At 44.7% G+C, this 14,005-nt stretch overlaps 1 protein-coding gene across 1 annotated transcript in view; it reads right to left on the minus strand.

The window, feature by feature from the left end:
- LOC124771264 (heat shock 70 kDa protein 14-like) overlaps positions 1-14,005 on the minus strand; it is a gene marked incomplete at its 3' end in the record, with an annotated part of 156,569 nt that overhangs the window by 22,928 nt on the left and 119,636 nt on the right. The window contains exon 6 of the mRNA XM_047249295.1: positions 2,101-2,359. Coding sequence (XP_047105251.1) covers positions 2,101-2,359 — 259 coding nt within the window. The remainder of the gene's footprint in view (positions 1-2,100; positions 2,360-14,005) is intronic.

Consider the following 14,005-nt stretch of genomic DNA (forward strand, 5'->3'; position numbering starts at 1 on the left):
TCTGTGAGATGTTCAATTGCACAATTCTTGTAATTGTGGCTAGTAGATGGAAGGTTCACCCTCTTATGTCACATGTAGTAACATTTACTAATAACCTACTTACCATTTTAAAGTTCAATCCGTCTGGCCTCCATGAGCTTCCCCAGACTTCTATGTATTCCAAAGGCTCGATACGTGCTCACAAATTGTTATTCAGTGTGTTTTTCTGTCAATGGGTGACCGCCGATATGGTGTGCCTGTGTCTTCTGCACTGAGGAAACTTTATAATCTTCTCACACCATGATGAGCTGCTATGCAATTACAAGAGGTGGTTTGCTAGCCTCAGAGCATACAGTGGAGCTGATCATAAAAGGTTTGGTGGCCAACACTATTTCCGCATGATTGACTGCTTCACAGGTTTTCATCTAGAATGACTGAGCATACTGACACATCACACAACCATAATCAACTTGAGACCAGGCAAAATGCACTATATAAAAAAAAAAAGAGCTCTTAAGTTCTGCCTACTTCCCATATTCTGTGACCAACATATCTAAAAATACTGAGTGCTTCCAGAGTTCACTCATTTTGCTTTCTTACATACAGCAGCACAGTTTGCGACAGACTAATCGGAGTTGAAAATCTTGACAATTGAACTGAAGCAGCTAAGACATATGAACTAATATTCTCATTTATTTGCCTTGCACTTGCTGCTGGTATACACTAGACAGCAATACTCATGGTAAATAAAAGAAGAAGTGAAGATTAGGGTCTTATAGCCCACCAATGACAAGGAAGTGAGACTACGAGCTCAGTGTATGCAGGTATCGGGAACGAAATCGCCCACATCCCTTTCAAGGGAACCGTTCTGGCATTTGCCTACATTTATTTGGAGAAATCACAGAAGTTTAAATTTCACACTGTGTCCCGGATGGTTCAGTGGTTACTGCACCTGTCTAGTATGCAGGAGAGCCCAGATTTGAGTCTCGGTCCAGTACACATTTTCGCTCATCGCCACCAATTCCACTTAACGTCCTGCGGCAGCTGACAGCAGTTATCCCCCTTCAATTTACATATAATTTTTCATAGCTGCAGATTCTGCACCGTGGTGTCTGTTCTTTTAGGCAAACATTATGCATTCACATATTTTGAGAATTTACACACACACACACACACACACACACACACACACACACAGTGTTTCCTAACAGGAAACATAGGTAAGTGAAAAGAACTGGTGAATAATGTAAAATCACCACCACCACCACCACCACCACCACCACCACCACCTTGCATCTGTGACATACAATGAAGAGCCAAAGAAACTAGTACACTTGCCTAATATCGTGTGGAATGTGTGGTTCATCCATAAAGGAGACCAAGTATAGAATACTAGTACAACCCATTCTTGAGTACTGCTCGAGTGTTTGGGATCCCCACCAGGTCGCATAAAAGGAAGCATCGAAGCAATTCACAGGCAGGCTGCTTGGTTTGTTACCAGTAGGTTCGATCAACAAATGATTATTACTAAGGTGCTTCGTGAACTGAAATGGAAATCCCTGGAGGGAAGACCACATTCTTTTTGTGAAATACTATTGAGAAAAGTCAGAGAATCAGCATTTGCTGCTGACTGAAGAATGATTCTACTGCCATCAATGTAGTACATTTTGCTTAAGGACCATGACGATAAGATAAGAGATATTACAGTTCATATGGAGGCACGTAGACAGTTGCTTTTTCCCTTGCTCTATTTGCAAGTGGACAGGAAAGGAAATGATTAGTGTTGGTACAAGGTACCTTCTGTCATGCACCATAAGATGGCTTGCCGAGTACATATGTAGACATAGAGCTTGAAAATTCACCTGAAAGTATGATGCTATGGTCATAGCCTTGAATCACTGACACAGAAGAGCAATACAGTATAATAAAATAAAAAATAAAAAATAAGAAATAGAACATGAGCATTATCACAAGAAGAAACACCTGACTCAGAATTGTTACACAGTGCAAAAGGGAATGGTAAATGGGAGGGTTGGGGGCATGGAAGGGTATGAGGGACTGGGGAAGGGATGGAGAAAGAGTAATGTTGTAAAATGGTAGTAACTCTACCAGATGACTCACCTTGTTTATGTCTCTGCAATCGATACCTGCTTGGCTCAGTGCTTCTTCTATGGGGGCAGTACACATTTTCACAGCTGCACTAATCAAATTTTCAAATCGTGCTCTTGTAACATTGTAGCTAAAGTCTGTTCCTTCACACAAAGACTCAATAAAACAATGAGCTGTACTCATTGTGGACAAAATGTGTTTGCACTGCTCTGCAGCATTGTACAATTTAGCCATAGCACGCCGACTATCATTTGGATCCAACTTCCATTTCCTGCAATAAGAAGAAAGTATTATGTTTAAATGGCCCACACATATTGAATAATGGTATCACTAGTCAGTCTTCCTTCTTTTATTAAAAATTTGGAAAGCAAGCAGTTAAGGTTGTTATAGTAGTTTTTCACCACAACAACTGCTCAGTTTTTGATGTGTTCCAATAAAAAACTCTATAGTAGAATTAAGGGAACTGATAATTACATATCAAAAAGATAGATTACTACTCACCACATATGGGAGGTGCTTGGTGGCAAACAGGCACACTGAAAGAAGACTGTTTGACACTGTAAGCTAAAATACTAAGTCCTTTGTCAGATGTAGACAATCTCTCTCTCTCTCTCTCTCTCTCTCTCTCTCTCCTCCCCGCCCCGCCCCCACCCCTCCATATACACACTATGGCCCAATGTCTCCACTGTTTAAAAATACACACATTTAGACTGTATCTCTTAATACATGGTGTTCTGCATTTATTGTAGCACCACAAAAGGCAGAAATGACAAAAAGGGGGGGAAATGAAATGGCAAAACTTAATTGCGTGCTGGTTCACAGCCACCATAAGAGGCTCATACCAATTGATAAGACCCAATGATTTAACAGGATATTTAAGGTACCTAGATTAAAAGACAGCCAAGTCCATTTCTTTTGAACATGGACTTCCAAGCAGCATTAAAACTTCCATAAAATGTGTACACGTTATTAAGTAAAACGCAATAATATCCTTCAAAATCAATGACGAGTCTATTCAAAAATAACGTCAAAATTGCATTTCAATGCAAAACGCCCAGCTTCAGAGACAATCGCTTCAAAAACTAGTCAACTAACTGTAAAGTTCTTACAAGTTCGTTATATAGGAGACCATGTTCATATAAGCAGACACCTGACTGCACATGAGCATGGAAGACAGTGTTGTTCGGAAGTGGATTTTCTTTAGTTTTGAGTCTAAATATCCTGATATCTGTGACCTGATTTTATATAGGTTACAAACAAATATTCTGTTATGGAATATCATTCATATAAGTGATAAAAACATTCTCTTCCCTGGAAACGGGAGGGGGGCAGGCAATAGTGTATAGAACACTTGTGAGACCCATTATTGAGTACTGCTAGAGTGTTTGGGATCCACATCAGGACGGATTAGAGGAAGACATCAAAGCAATTCAAAAGCGTGTCGGTAGATTTGTTACCAGTAGGTTCAATCAACATGAAAGTATTGCAGAGATACTTCGTGAACCCACATGGTAATCCCCGGAGGAAAGCTGGCATTCTTTTCCCGAAACACTACTGAGAGAACTTAGAGAATCAGCATCTGCAGCCAACTGCAGAACAATTCTACTGCCACCAACATAGCATCACATATGGACTGCACAGACAATGTAAAAGAAATTAGGACTCGTATGGTAGCATATGAACAGTCATTTTCCCCTCACTCTGTTTGCAAGTGGAACAGGAAAGAAAATGACTAACATTCGTACAAGTTACCCTCTGTCGGGCACCATTAGGTGGCCTGCAGAGTATGTATGTAGATGCAGAACAGAGGAGGTTGCAAGGTATTATGTTATTTCTTTCTCGGTACAGGAAATTTTAATGACCAACATAATTTTTTTAATTTTCGTTTCTTCTAAAAATACCACGCAATGCCTGCTCCTAGCAGCTGACTATCTGAGCAATTTAGACAGAAGTCTGGCACTGAACATAATGTCCTGGCTTTGAAGGTGTCTTTCCTGTGGTGTTACCACACCATTGGCATTTGTAGCACCACATTAGATTGGGTACCTAAAGTTTTACTTTTAGTATAATAAATAAAACCTTGATGAGTTCTAGGATAGCCAACTGAATGTTACGGTAAAGGCAACAGTTCTCTACAGTTCACCATTCACTTACATCATCAAATTCCTCTCTTCTGTTATGCTTCCGATTCCCCACTACTTTTTCAGTTCAGCAGTGTCAATGTCCATGACGTCCCTACAACTTACAAGGCCTTATGGTAGCTGAGGGTATCGTGTTTTTCTACTCCACAACAAAGACATTCTGACAAGATTGTGCCTTTCAACAATGATCAAAGTTCAATTTCCTGGTGCAGTTCCAGAGGGTTTTGGTGACTGCTAGTGACCCACCCGTAACATGGAGATATTTCTTTCGTCTTAGTTGGGATCCACATGCATTCCCACAAACAGCTTGGGTTCTGTACAGTCCACCCAGATAGAGAGCACTTACTGCCTATGTAGGTGTTATAAAACTACGGTGTGGCAGGTTCACCTGAGGTTACCACTAACGACCATTTCGCCTCAATGGTCATCCATCGTATCAGCACACATCTATAAGGTCTTTTCTTCTTCTTTTTTTTTTTTAGAGAGAGGGAGGACATCATGCTTCAATTGTCATAGCCATGTAGTGTACCAATTAAGTAAACCTGGCACAAATAATGCTGGGCAAGCCAGTAATCAACAGACTGCACAAAGAGTGGCCTAGTTGGTTGGTTTAAAAGAGTGAGGAAGGGACCAAACTATGAGGTCATCGGTCCACTGTTCCAAAGGAAACAATGCCACAAGGGTGAGAGTAAGACAATGGGACAAGACCAAACAGAATGAAAGGAAAAATGACAACGACTGAAGGTCAACACACTTAAATGGACAAAAGGGGGCAAGAAAACCACAAAGACGCAAAAAACAGGTAGAAGATCTTAAATCAAAAAAGCACGTTACCATGGCTGGCTGACAATGAGGATAAAAAGGAAAAGCCAGCCACTCTGCAACACATTAAAACCCCCACCCTGAAGGCACGAGGGTGGAGGACACACAGGAATGAAGGACACGTACTAAAACTTGGAGAAAATGATAAAACACACCCTCAAGAATAAAATGTAAAACTAAAGCTGCTGTTGAGGCATTATTGCCCAACACTGAAGGTAGGGTGCTGGGAAGGTTAAAAGTCCGCCGCAGAGCGGCGGAAAGTGAGCAGTCCGGCAAGAGATGGACGACTGTCATTCGTGAGCCACAGTGACACTGAGGTGGGTCATCACGAAGGAGGAGGTAACCATGAGACAGCCACGTATGGCCAATGCGGAGCCGACAGAGAAACACAGAGTCCCTGTGAGAGGCACGCACAGAGGTCTTCCACACATTCGTAGTTTCCTTAAGGGCACGCAGAGGCACGCACAGAGGTCTTCCACACATTCGTAGTTTCCTCAAGGGCACGCAGCTTGCTGTGCATACTGAGGTTATGCCATTCTGTCTCCCAAAGCCACAAAACCTTGCGGCGTAATACTGAGCTCAGGTCAGTTTCAGAGAAGCCGATCTCCATAAGCGGTTTCTGCATAGCCCGTTTAGCCAACCTGTCGGCAAATTCATTGCCTGGGATTCCTACTTTACCTGGGGTCCGGACAAACACCACTGAATGACTGGACCATTCCAGGGCATAGACGGACTCCTGGATGGTCGCTACCAAAAGATGATGAGGGTAGCACTGGTCAGTAGCTTGTAGGCTGCTCAAGGAATCAGTACACAGGATAAATGACTCACTTGGGCATGAGTGGATGTGCTCAAGAGCACGAGATATGGCCGACAGCTCTGCAGTGAAAACACTGCAGCCATCACGCAAGGAATGCTGCTCTATATGTCCTCCGTGACCATAGGCAAAGCCAACATGACCATTAGCCATCGAACCATCGGTGTAAACCACTTCGTGGCCCCGGTACGTGACGAGAATCGAAGCTGCAGCCTAGATGTACACGACTGAGGTGTTCGTGAATGAACCTCAAGTGTAGGTGGTGAGGGCAACAACTGAAGTTCAGACAGAAGGGTTTGAACACGAACTGCAAGTGTAAGCCCTGACCTGGGCCGCCGATGCAGGAGATGAACCGCCACGGGCAGGAAAAGGAGACCGAAATTCAGATGCGCAAGAGAACTACAAACGTATGCAATGTAACTGGAGAGCAACTGTGCACGCCTAACCTGCAAAGGAGGGACTCCGGCCTCCACCAGGACACTATTCACCAGACTCATCCCAACAGCGTCTGTCACTAGGCAAACGCCACAGTGGTGCACTGGGTCGAGCAAACGCAATGCTGAGGGTGCAGCCGAACCATAAACCAGACTCCCATACTCAAGGCGGGATTGAACAAGGGCTCTGTAGAGCTGCAGTAGCGTACAGCGATCTGCACCCTAATTGGCGTTGCTCAGGCAGCGAAGGGCATTGAGGTGCTGCCAGCATTTCTGCTTAAGGTGACTGAGGTGAGAAAGCCAAGTCAATCGGGCGTCAAAAAACAGTTCTAAGAATCGATATGTCTCCACTACAGTGAGTGGATCGACATTAAGGTGAAGTTCTGGTTCCAGATGAACAATACAACACCAACAGAAGTGCATTATACACGACTTTGCGGCCGAAAACTGGAAACCGTGGGCTACAGCCCATGACTGCGCCTTGTGGATGGCGCCCTGTAGGCACCACTCAGCAACACCAATACTGGTGGAACAGTGTGAAATTCAGAAGTCGTCTGCATACAGAGACAGTGGGATGGATGGCCCTACAGCTGCTGCTACACCATTAAGGGCCACTAAAAATAGAGATACACTCAATACGAAGCCCTGCAGGACCCCTCTCTCCTGGAAATGGGCCGAACTATGGGAGGCATCAACCTAGACACGGAAAGTATTAAGTGACAGGAAATTTTGGATAAAAAAAACAGGAGTGGGCCTCTGAGACCACACTTGTATAATGTGGCAAGGATATGATGTTGCCAGGTGGTGTCATATGCTTTTTGTAAATCAAACAAGACGGCACCTAGGTGTTGGCATCTGGAAAAGGCTGTTCAGATGGCAGACTCTTGGGACACAAGATTATCAGTGTTAGAGCAACCCTGGCGGAAGCCGCCCTGGCATGGAGTCAGTGGACCACGTGACTCCAGGAGCCAACACAACCACAGACACACCATACACTCCAGGAGCTTACAAAGAACATTGGTGAGGCTGATGGTCCGATAGCTATCCACTTCAAGCGGGTTTTTACCGAGTTTAAGCATCGGAATGATGGTGCTCTCCCACCACTGGGATGGAAAGACGAGACGCAACTGATCCGATTGAAGATGACAAGGAGATGTCACTTGTAGTCAGATGAGAGATGTTTAATCATCTCACCATGGATCTGATCTGGCCCAGGAGCTGTGTCAGGGCAATGTGCAAGGGCACTGAGGAGCTCCCACTATGTAAATGGGGCGTTATAGGGGTCACTGTGGGGTGTAGCGAACGAGAGGGCTTTCCTTTCCATCCACCGTTTCAGGGTGCAAAAGGGAGGGGGGGGGGGGTTAAATCGCCGAAGCAGAGCCTCAAGCATAGTGCTCAGCAATCGCGTTAGCGCCGGTTGACAACACACCATTGATGTTAATGCCAGGGACACCTGTTGGGATCTTGGGATCTGGTACAAAAAAGACGTCTGATCTTCGTCCAGACTTGGGAAAGTGACGTACGGCATCCAATGGAAGAGACTTATCTCTCCCAACACTCCTCCATCCATAATTTGATAATCTGGCGAACGCCGACAAGGAGCCGCTTAAAGGCTATGAGGTGATCCAGGGAAGGGTGCCACTTATGCTGCTGTAGAGCTCGCTGATGCTCCTTAATTGCCTCAGTGACTTCTGTCAACCACCAAGGGGGCATCTAAAAGAGCGAGGGATTGCGTTTTCCTCTGCATTAACGACTGTTGTAGTCACCTGCTCAACCATCACACCCATGTTACCCTGTGGGGGAGAGTCAATGGTGCCCGCAGAGGTGAAAGTTTCCCAGTCCACCTTATTTAAAAACCCATCTCGATAAGTGACCGTTGGCCTGATGCCAGGGCAGTGACAGGAAGATGGGGAAGTGGTCACAACTGCACAGGTCGTCATGTGCTCTCCAGTGGATATATGGGAGACGTCCTGGGCTGCAAATGGATAAATCAATGGCTGAGTAACTACCATGAGCCACAATAAAATGTGTGGTGGCCCCAGTATTTACGAGGAAGAGGTCGAACTGAGACAGTAAAGCTTCGACATCACTGCCTTGGCCACTAAGTACGGTGCCACCCCACAAGGGGTTATGGGTGTTAAAATATCCAAAAAGTAGGAAAGGTTTAGGGAGTTGATTAATCAGTGCAGCTAATACATTCAGGGGTATTGCACCATCTGGAGGAAGATATACATTGCATACAGTTATTTCCTGTGTCGCCCTTATGCTGATGGCCACTGCTTCAAGAGGGGTTTGAAGGGGCACTGTTACACTACAGACTGAGTTTAGGACATAAATGCAAACTCCAGCTGACACACTATTATAGTTGCTACAGTTCCTTTAATATCCCTTATAGCCATGGAGGGATGGGATCCGCACTGCCGGGAACCAGGTTTCCTGAAGTGAAATGCAGATAGCAGGTATCAAGCTTAACAGTTGCCGTAGCTCAGCCAGGCGGTGGAAAAAGTCACCGTGATTCCAATGAAGGATGACATCATGAGACTGGGAAATCAGTACCCAGAACAATCACCTCTGGCTGTTATAACGGCCTTGATATGCCTGGGCATTAAGTCAAACAGAGCTTGGATGGCATGTACAGGTACAGCTGCCAATGCAGCTTCAACACAATACCACAGTTCATCAAGAGTAGTGACTGGTGTATTGTGACGAGCCAGTTGCTTGGCCACCATTGACCAGACGTTTTCAATTGATGAGAGATCTGGAGAATGTGCTGGCCAGGGCAGCCGTCGAACATTTTCTGTATCCAGAAAGGCCTGTACAGGACCTGCAACATGCGGTTGTGCATTATACTGCTGAAATGTAGGGTTTTGCAGGGATCGAATGAAGGGTAGAGCCACGGGTCGTAAAACATCTGAGATGTAACATCCACTGTTCGAAGTGCCGTCAATGCGAACAAGGTGTGACCGAGACGTGTAACCAATGGCAGCCCGTACCATCACGCCGGGTGATACGCCAGTATGGCGATGACGAATACACGCTTCCAATGTGCTTTCAGCGTGATGTCGTCAAACACGGATGCGACCATCATGATGCTGTAAACAGATCCTGAATTCATTCGATAAAATGATGTTTTGCGATTCGTGCACCAAGGTTTGTCGTTGAGTACACATTCGCAGGCGCTCCAGTCTGTGATGCAGCGTCAAGGGTAACCGCAGTCATGGTCTCCGAGCTGATAGTCCATGCTGCTGCAAACGTCGTCGAACTGTTCATGCAGATGGTTGTTGTCTTGCTAACGTCCCCATCCGTTGACTCAGGGATCGAGACATGGCTGCATGATCCGTTACTGCCATGCGGATAAGATGCCTGTCTTCTCGATTGCTAGTGATACGAGGCCACTGGGATCCAGCACGGCGTTCCGTATTACACTCCTGAACCCACCGATTCCATATTCTGCTAACAGTCATTGGATCTCGACCAACGCGAGCAGCAATGTAGTAATATGCTAAACTGCAAGTGCGATAGGCTACAATCCGACCTTTATCAAAGTCGGAAAAGTGATGGTACGCATTTCTCCTCCTTACACGAGGCATCACAACAACGTTTCACCAGGCAACGCCGGTCTACTGCTGTTTGTGAATGAGAAATTGGTTGGAAACTTTCCTCATGTCAGCATGTTGTAGGTGTCACCACCGGCGCCAACCTTGTGTGAATGCTCTGAAAAGCATATCATTTGCGTATCACAGCACCTTCTTCCTGTCAGTTGAATTTCGGGTCTGTAGCACGTCATCTTCGTGGTGTAGCAATTTTTATGGTCAGTACTGTAGGTCCTCAGCAGATGCGAGCATCTCCACCTCATCCCCAGATGCAGACCTTGTAGGTAGCGGTGGTGTGGGTGCCACCACAATTTCCTTGGTCATAGAGGTCTTCTTTTTGGACTTTTCTCTCTGCTCCTTGGGTCTCTCTGGCTGAGAGGGTTTCACTAATTCAGTCTCCGGGACTCAGGATGATTGTGAAACCCTACAACCAGCTACTTTTGGGCACTTGGGCCACTGGCAGCATCATCTTTCCCACTAGCAGAAAGCTGGGAAGGGAGTGACCCAAGGGATCCCTTCCTGGCGAGAGGAGCCGAAGAAGACTTACACTTCTCCAGCTGAGAAGTGGGGCTGGTGTCCCCGATGGTTGGTGGGGCAGTGCTCCCGAAATAGGTGATGCGGGAGCAACAGGAGGGAATTGCCCCCTCCCCCCCCCCCCCCCCCCCCCCCACACCAAGGGGGCAGGCGTAGCCTTCTGGCTCCAAGAGTCGAGTGGAATTCATGGAACTGATGGAGCTACAACTGTTCTCATAGCGGCAGCGTGTGAGGTGGTCATAGCCACAGGGTGTAGGCGCTCATATTTTCTCTTAGCCTCAGTCCAGGGTTTCGTATTCCATAATTTTCCTCTGTTTCTGTAAAATCCTGCAGTCTGGCGAGCAAGGTGAATGATGCTCACCCCAGTTGACACAGATGGGAGGCTGGGCACATGGAGTATTGGGATGTGATGGACATCCATAATCTCAATGTGACGTTGGAAGTAGAGCGGGAAGACATATGGCCAAACTTCCAGCACTTAAAGCACCGCATCGGGACACGGATATAGGGCTTTACATCACAGCGGTAGACCACCACCTTGACCTTCTCAGGCAATGTATCACCCTCGAAGGCCAAGATGAAGGCACCGGTGGCAACCTGATTATCCCTCAGACCCCAGAGGACATGCCGGACGAAATGTACACCTCGCTGCTCTAAATTGGCGCACAGCTCATCTTCAGACAGTAAAAGAAGGCCTCTGTGGAATATAGTACCCTGCACCATATTTAAGCTCTTATGTGGTGTGATGGTAACAGAAACATCCCCCAACTTTTTACAAGTGAGTAAAGCCCATGACTGGGCAGAGGATGCTATTTTTATCAAGACTGACCTAGAACGCATTTTGGACAAGCCCTCCACCTCCCTAAACTTGTCCTGTAAATGCTCTACAAAAAACTGTGACTTCATCGAAACAAAGGAGTCCCCATCAGCTCTCTTACGTACGAGGTACCAGGGTGAATAAGGTTCGCTGCCATCCTTAGCCTGGCGTTCCCCCATGGGAGGGGAATGATTTAGGGTCAGAATTTCTTGCATTGTACTGAGACGTGGAACTCTTAGAGACTGCTGGTGGCTGATCACCGCCAAGTGATGATGTGGTACACTTCATTGCGCATCATCTGCCCCGATGCCACCCACTCTGACCAGGGGCCCTCCCCACGGGCGCCACCCAGCCACAGCAAAGGCCACCTGGCACGATGGCCATTGCCGGGAGTCCTGATGCCCCAGAGTGACAGGCATATCCTTGGCATATGTTGGGAGTTAACAGCGCAGGCATCAGCAGAGCCATCCCCGTTTTGTCAGGGGGCTACAACCAACAGGGTACATGGTGGCCCCACCACAACGGACTGGCTGCCATGCTGGATATGAGGTGCAAAGAAGTCCCTGGTCATCGTTGGTGCAGAAAGCGACACTGCACAGTGCATGGTGGAAAACACATTCAGGAAGGTTCCTTGCCCAAGATATGGAGGATGAGCTGGACTGCAATGCAACGGCGAGGAAGTGGGCTAAAGATCTCTATAGACAATGGACAGGATAAACCATGTAAGGCGCCCTTCCCCAATTCGCTCACTCTTTGGGAAAATTTTGAAAAATGGAGGTCAAACCCTACAGGGGACCACCCCACAGAGGCCGAAACGTATGAGACTCGTTTTTGTCACCTCTTAGGACAGACAGGAATACCTCGGGCCTATTGTAATCCCTGGACCCGCAGGGGGGAGTGTGTGTAGTGATCGGCCGCATACGGTAGGTCGATTAGATCGCTAACTATCACTAGTAGCTGTTGTAACGTTCATACTGTAGGCAAAGACACATTTTTATCATAGCAGTTCATCAACACATTTCTTTATTCGTTTGAATTTTGTAAATGATAGAATGACGACGGAATAAGAGAGATAATAATTGGAAGTGTAAAACTATGTGAAATGGTGTGATTTACATTTAATATTTTAAAAATTACATTCAAATCCTCTGCTTGTAACTTCTTGTTATGCATATTAGAGTGCACAGGTAAAGGTGGCTGTCAGCAACAAATAAGACAAAGTAGATGAGTGTAGGCTTTCACAGAACACGAACGGGGGAAACTGGAGGACACTTCAGATTTGCATGTTCAAGATGATACATGTAAATAAAGTACAGCTATTAAGAAATGGAAAATGAGACTAAAATCATATAATATGGATTTATGTGAGGATTAATGGTGTGAGTGGTCACGAAAACAAATCTGTTATACAATAGAGAGACTTTCATTGACAAAGAAACCATGTGATCACAAGGTGTGTAAAGATACTACTAAAGTGCACTGCTATAAATTAACATTATATGCAGCAAGACTATTTTCTAATACTCTTAATATGCTCCTTGTTATTATTATGTATAAAACATTAACTCCAGCAGCTTACTCATGCAGAAATAATATATGAAAAGGAAGATTTGTTACATATATTAAGACAGAACACAAGTTCAAAAACATTAAGGCAAGTTGTTTTTGAAGTGATCAGCATACAGAGAAGTGTATCTGTGAATTATATAGATACCCACAAAGAAATTTTAAACTATTTATAAGGAATCTGGATTCCTTACTGTGCTATCTGTCAGGCAGCAGCAAGCAGTTAATGGTCTGTGGTGACTTCAATGCACATTTTCTAAAGGATCCTGATAGGAAAAATAGGGAACTTTATTTGGATCACACAATTTGATTCCAGTAATTAACTTTCCAACACAGATGGATAAAGACTGTAGGACCCTAATTGGTTTTAAAGCTCAAAGCCAGAAAAATACCGTTTACCCAGTAACAAATGCTCTCTCTGAACATGATGCACTGTTTGTTAGGATAAATTACCTAGTGCCTTACAGTATGGATACACTTAAGTGGAAATCAGAATAATTAATGCCTCCACAACAGATGTTTTTAAGAACAGCTTACAAGAGATAACCTGAGATGAAATTTATGCTGAACCAAATGCTAAATTAAATTTTATCTATTCCATGATAAATTCATTTAATTATTTGAAAATACCTTTCCATATAAGCTAATTAGAAAGAATATTAAATGGCCATATGAAAACCATGGATCACTACAGCGATTAAAATATCATCTTCAAGGAAAAGGAAAATGTACCTATTAGCAAGAACAAGTATTGATCCAGCTGTAGTTGCACACAACAAAACTACTCAAAATTACTAAGAAAATTTATTAAAAATTCAAGAAACCTTCACATCACGTCAGAAATCAGTAATTCTGACAACAGACTTGGGGCTTTATGGAATGCAGTGAAACGAGAGACAGGACAACAAGGCACAGGGTATCACCACTACTGAACTGAATGGCAGTGATGTAATGATGAGTCACAGGTAGTAAGTACATATAATAATTGGTAGAAAGTATAGGGACATACAGTTAAAGGGGAAAATCACAGCAGTGTGTTGAAACTCTCATAAAATTCAATCATATGAATGTATTACCAACTTCTCCTTCTGAAATTCAGAAAATTATCCATACTCTTGAAAATAAAAGCTCATCTGGTTTAGATAATGTTTCCAATACAATATTATAAAGTTTTGTTCCAATATAAAAAGCATGGT

Source organism: Schistocerca piceifrons, unplaced genomic scaffold, assembly GCF_021461385.2.
Source record: "Schistocerca piceifrons isolate TAMUIC-IGC-003096 unplaced genomic scaffold, iqSchPice1.1 HiC_scaffold_901, whole genome shotgun sequence".
Taxonomy (NCBI): Eukaryota; Metazoa; Arthropoda; class Insecta; order Orthoptera; family Acrididae; genus Schistocerca; species Schistocerca piceifrons.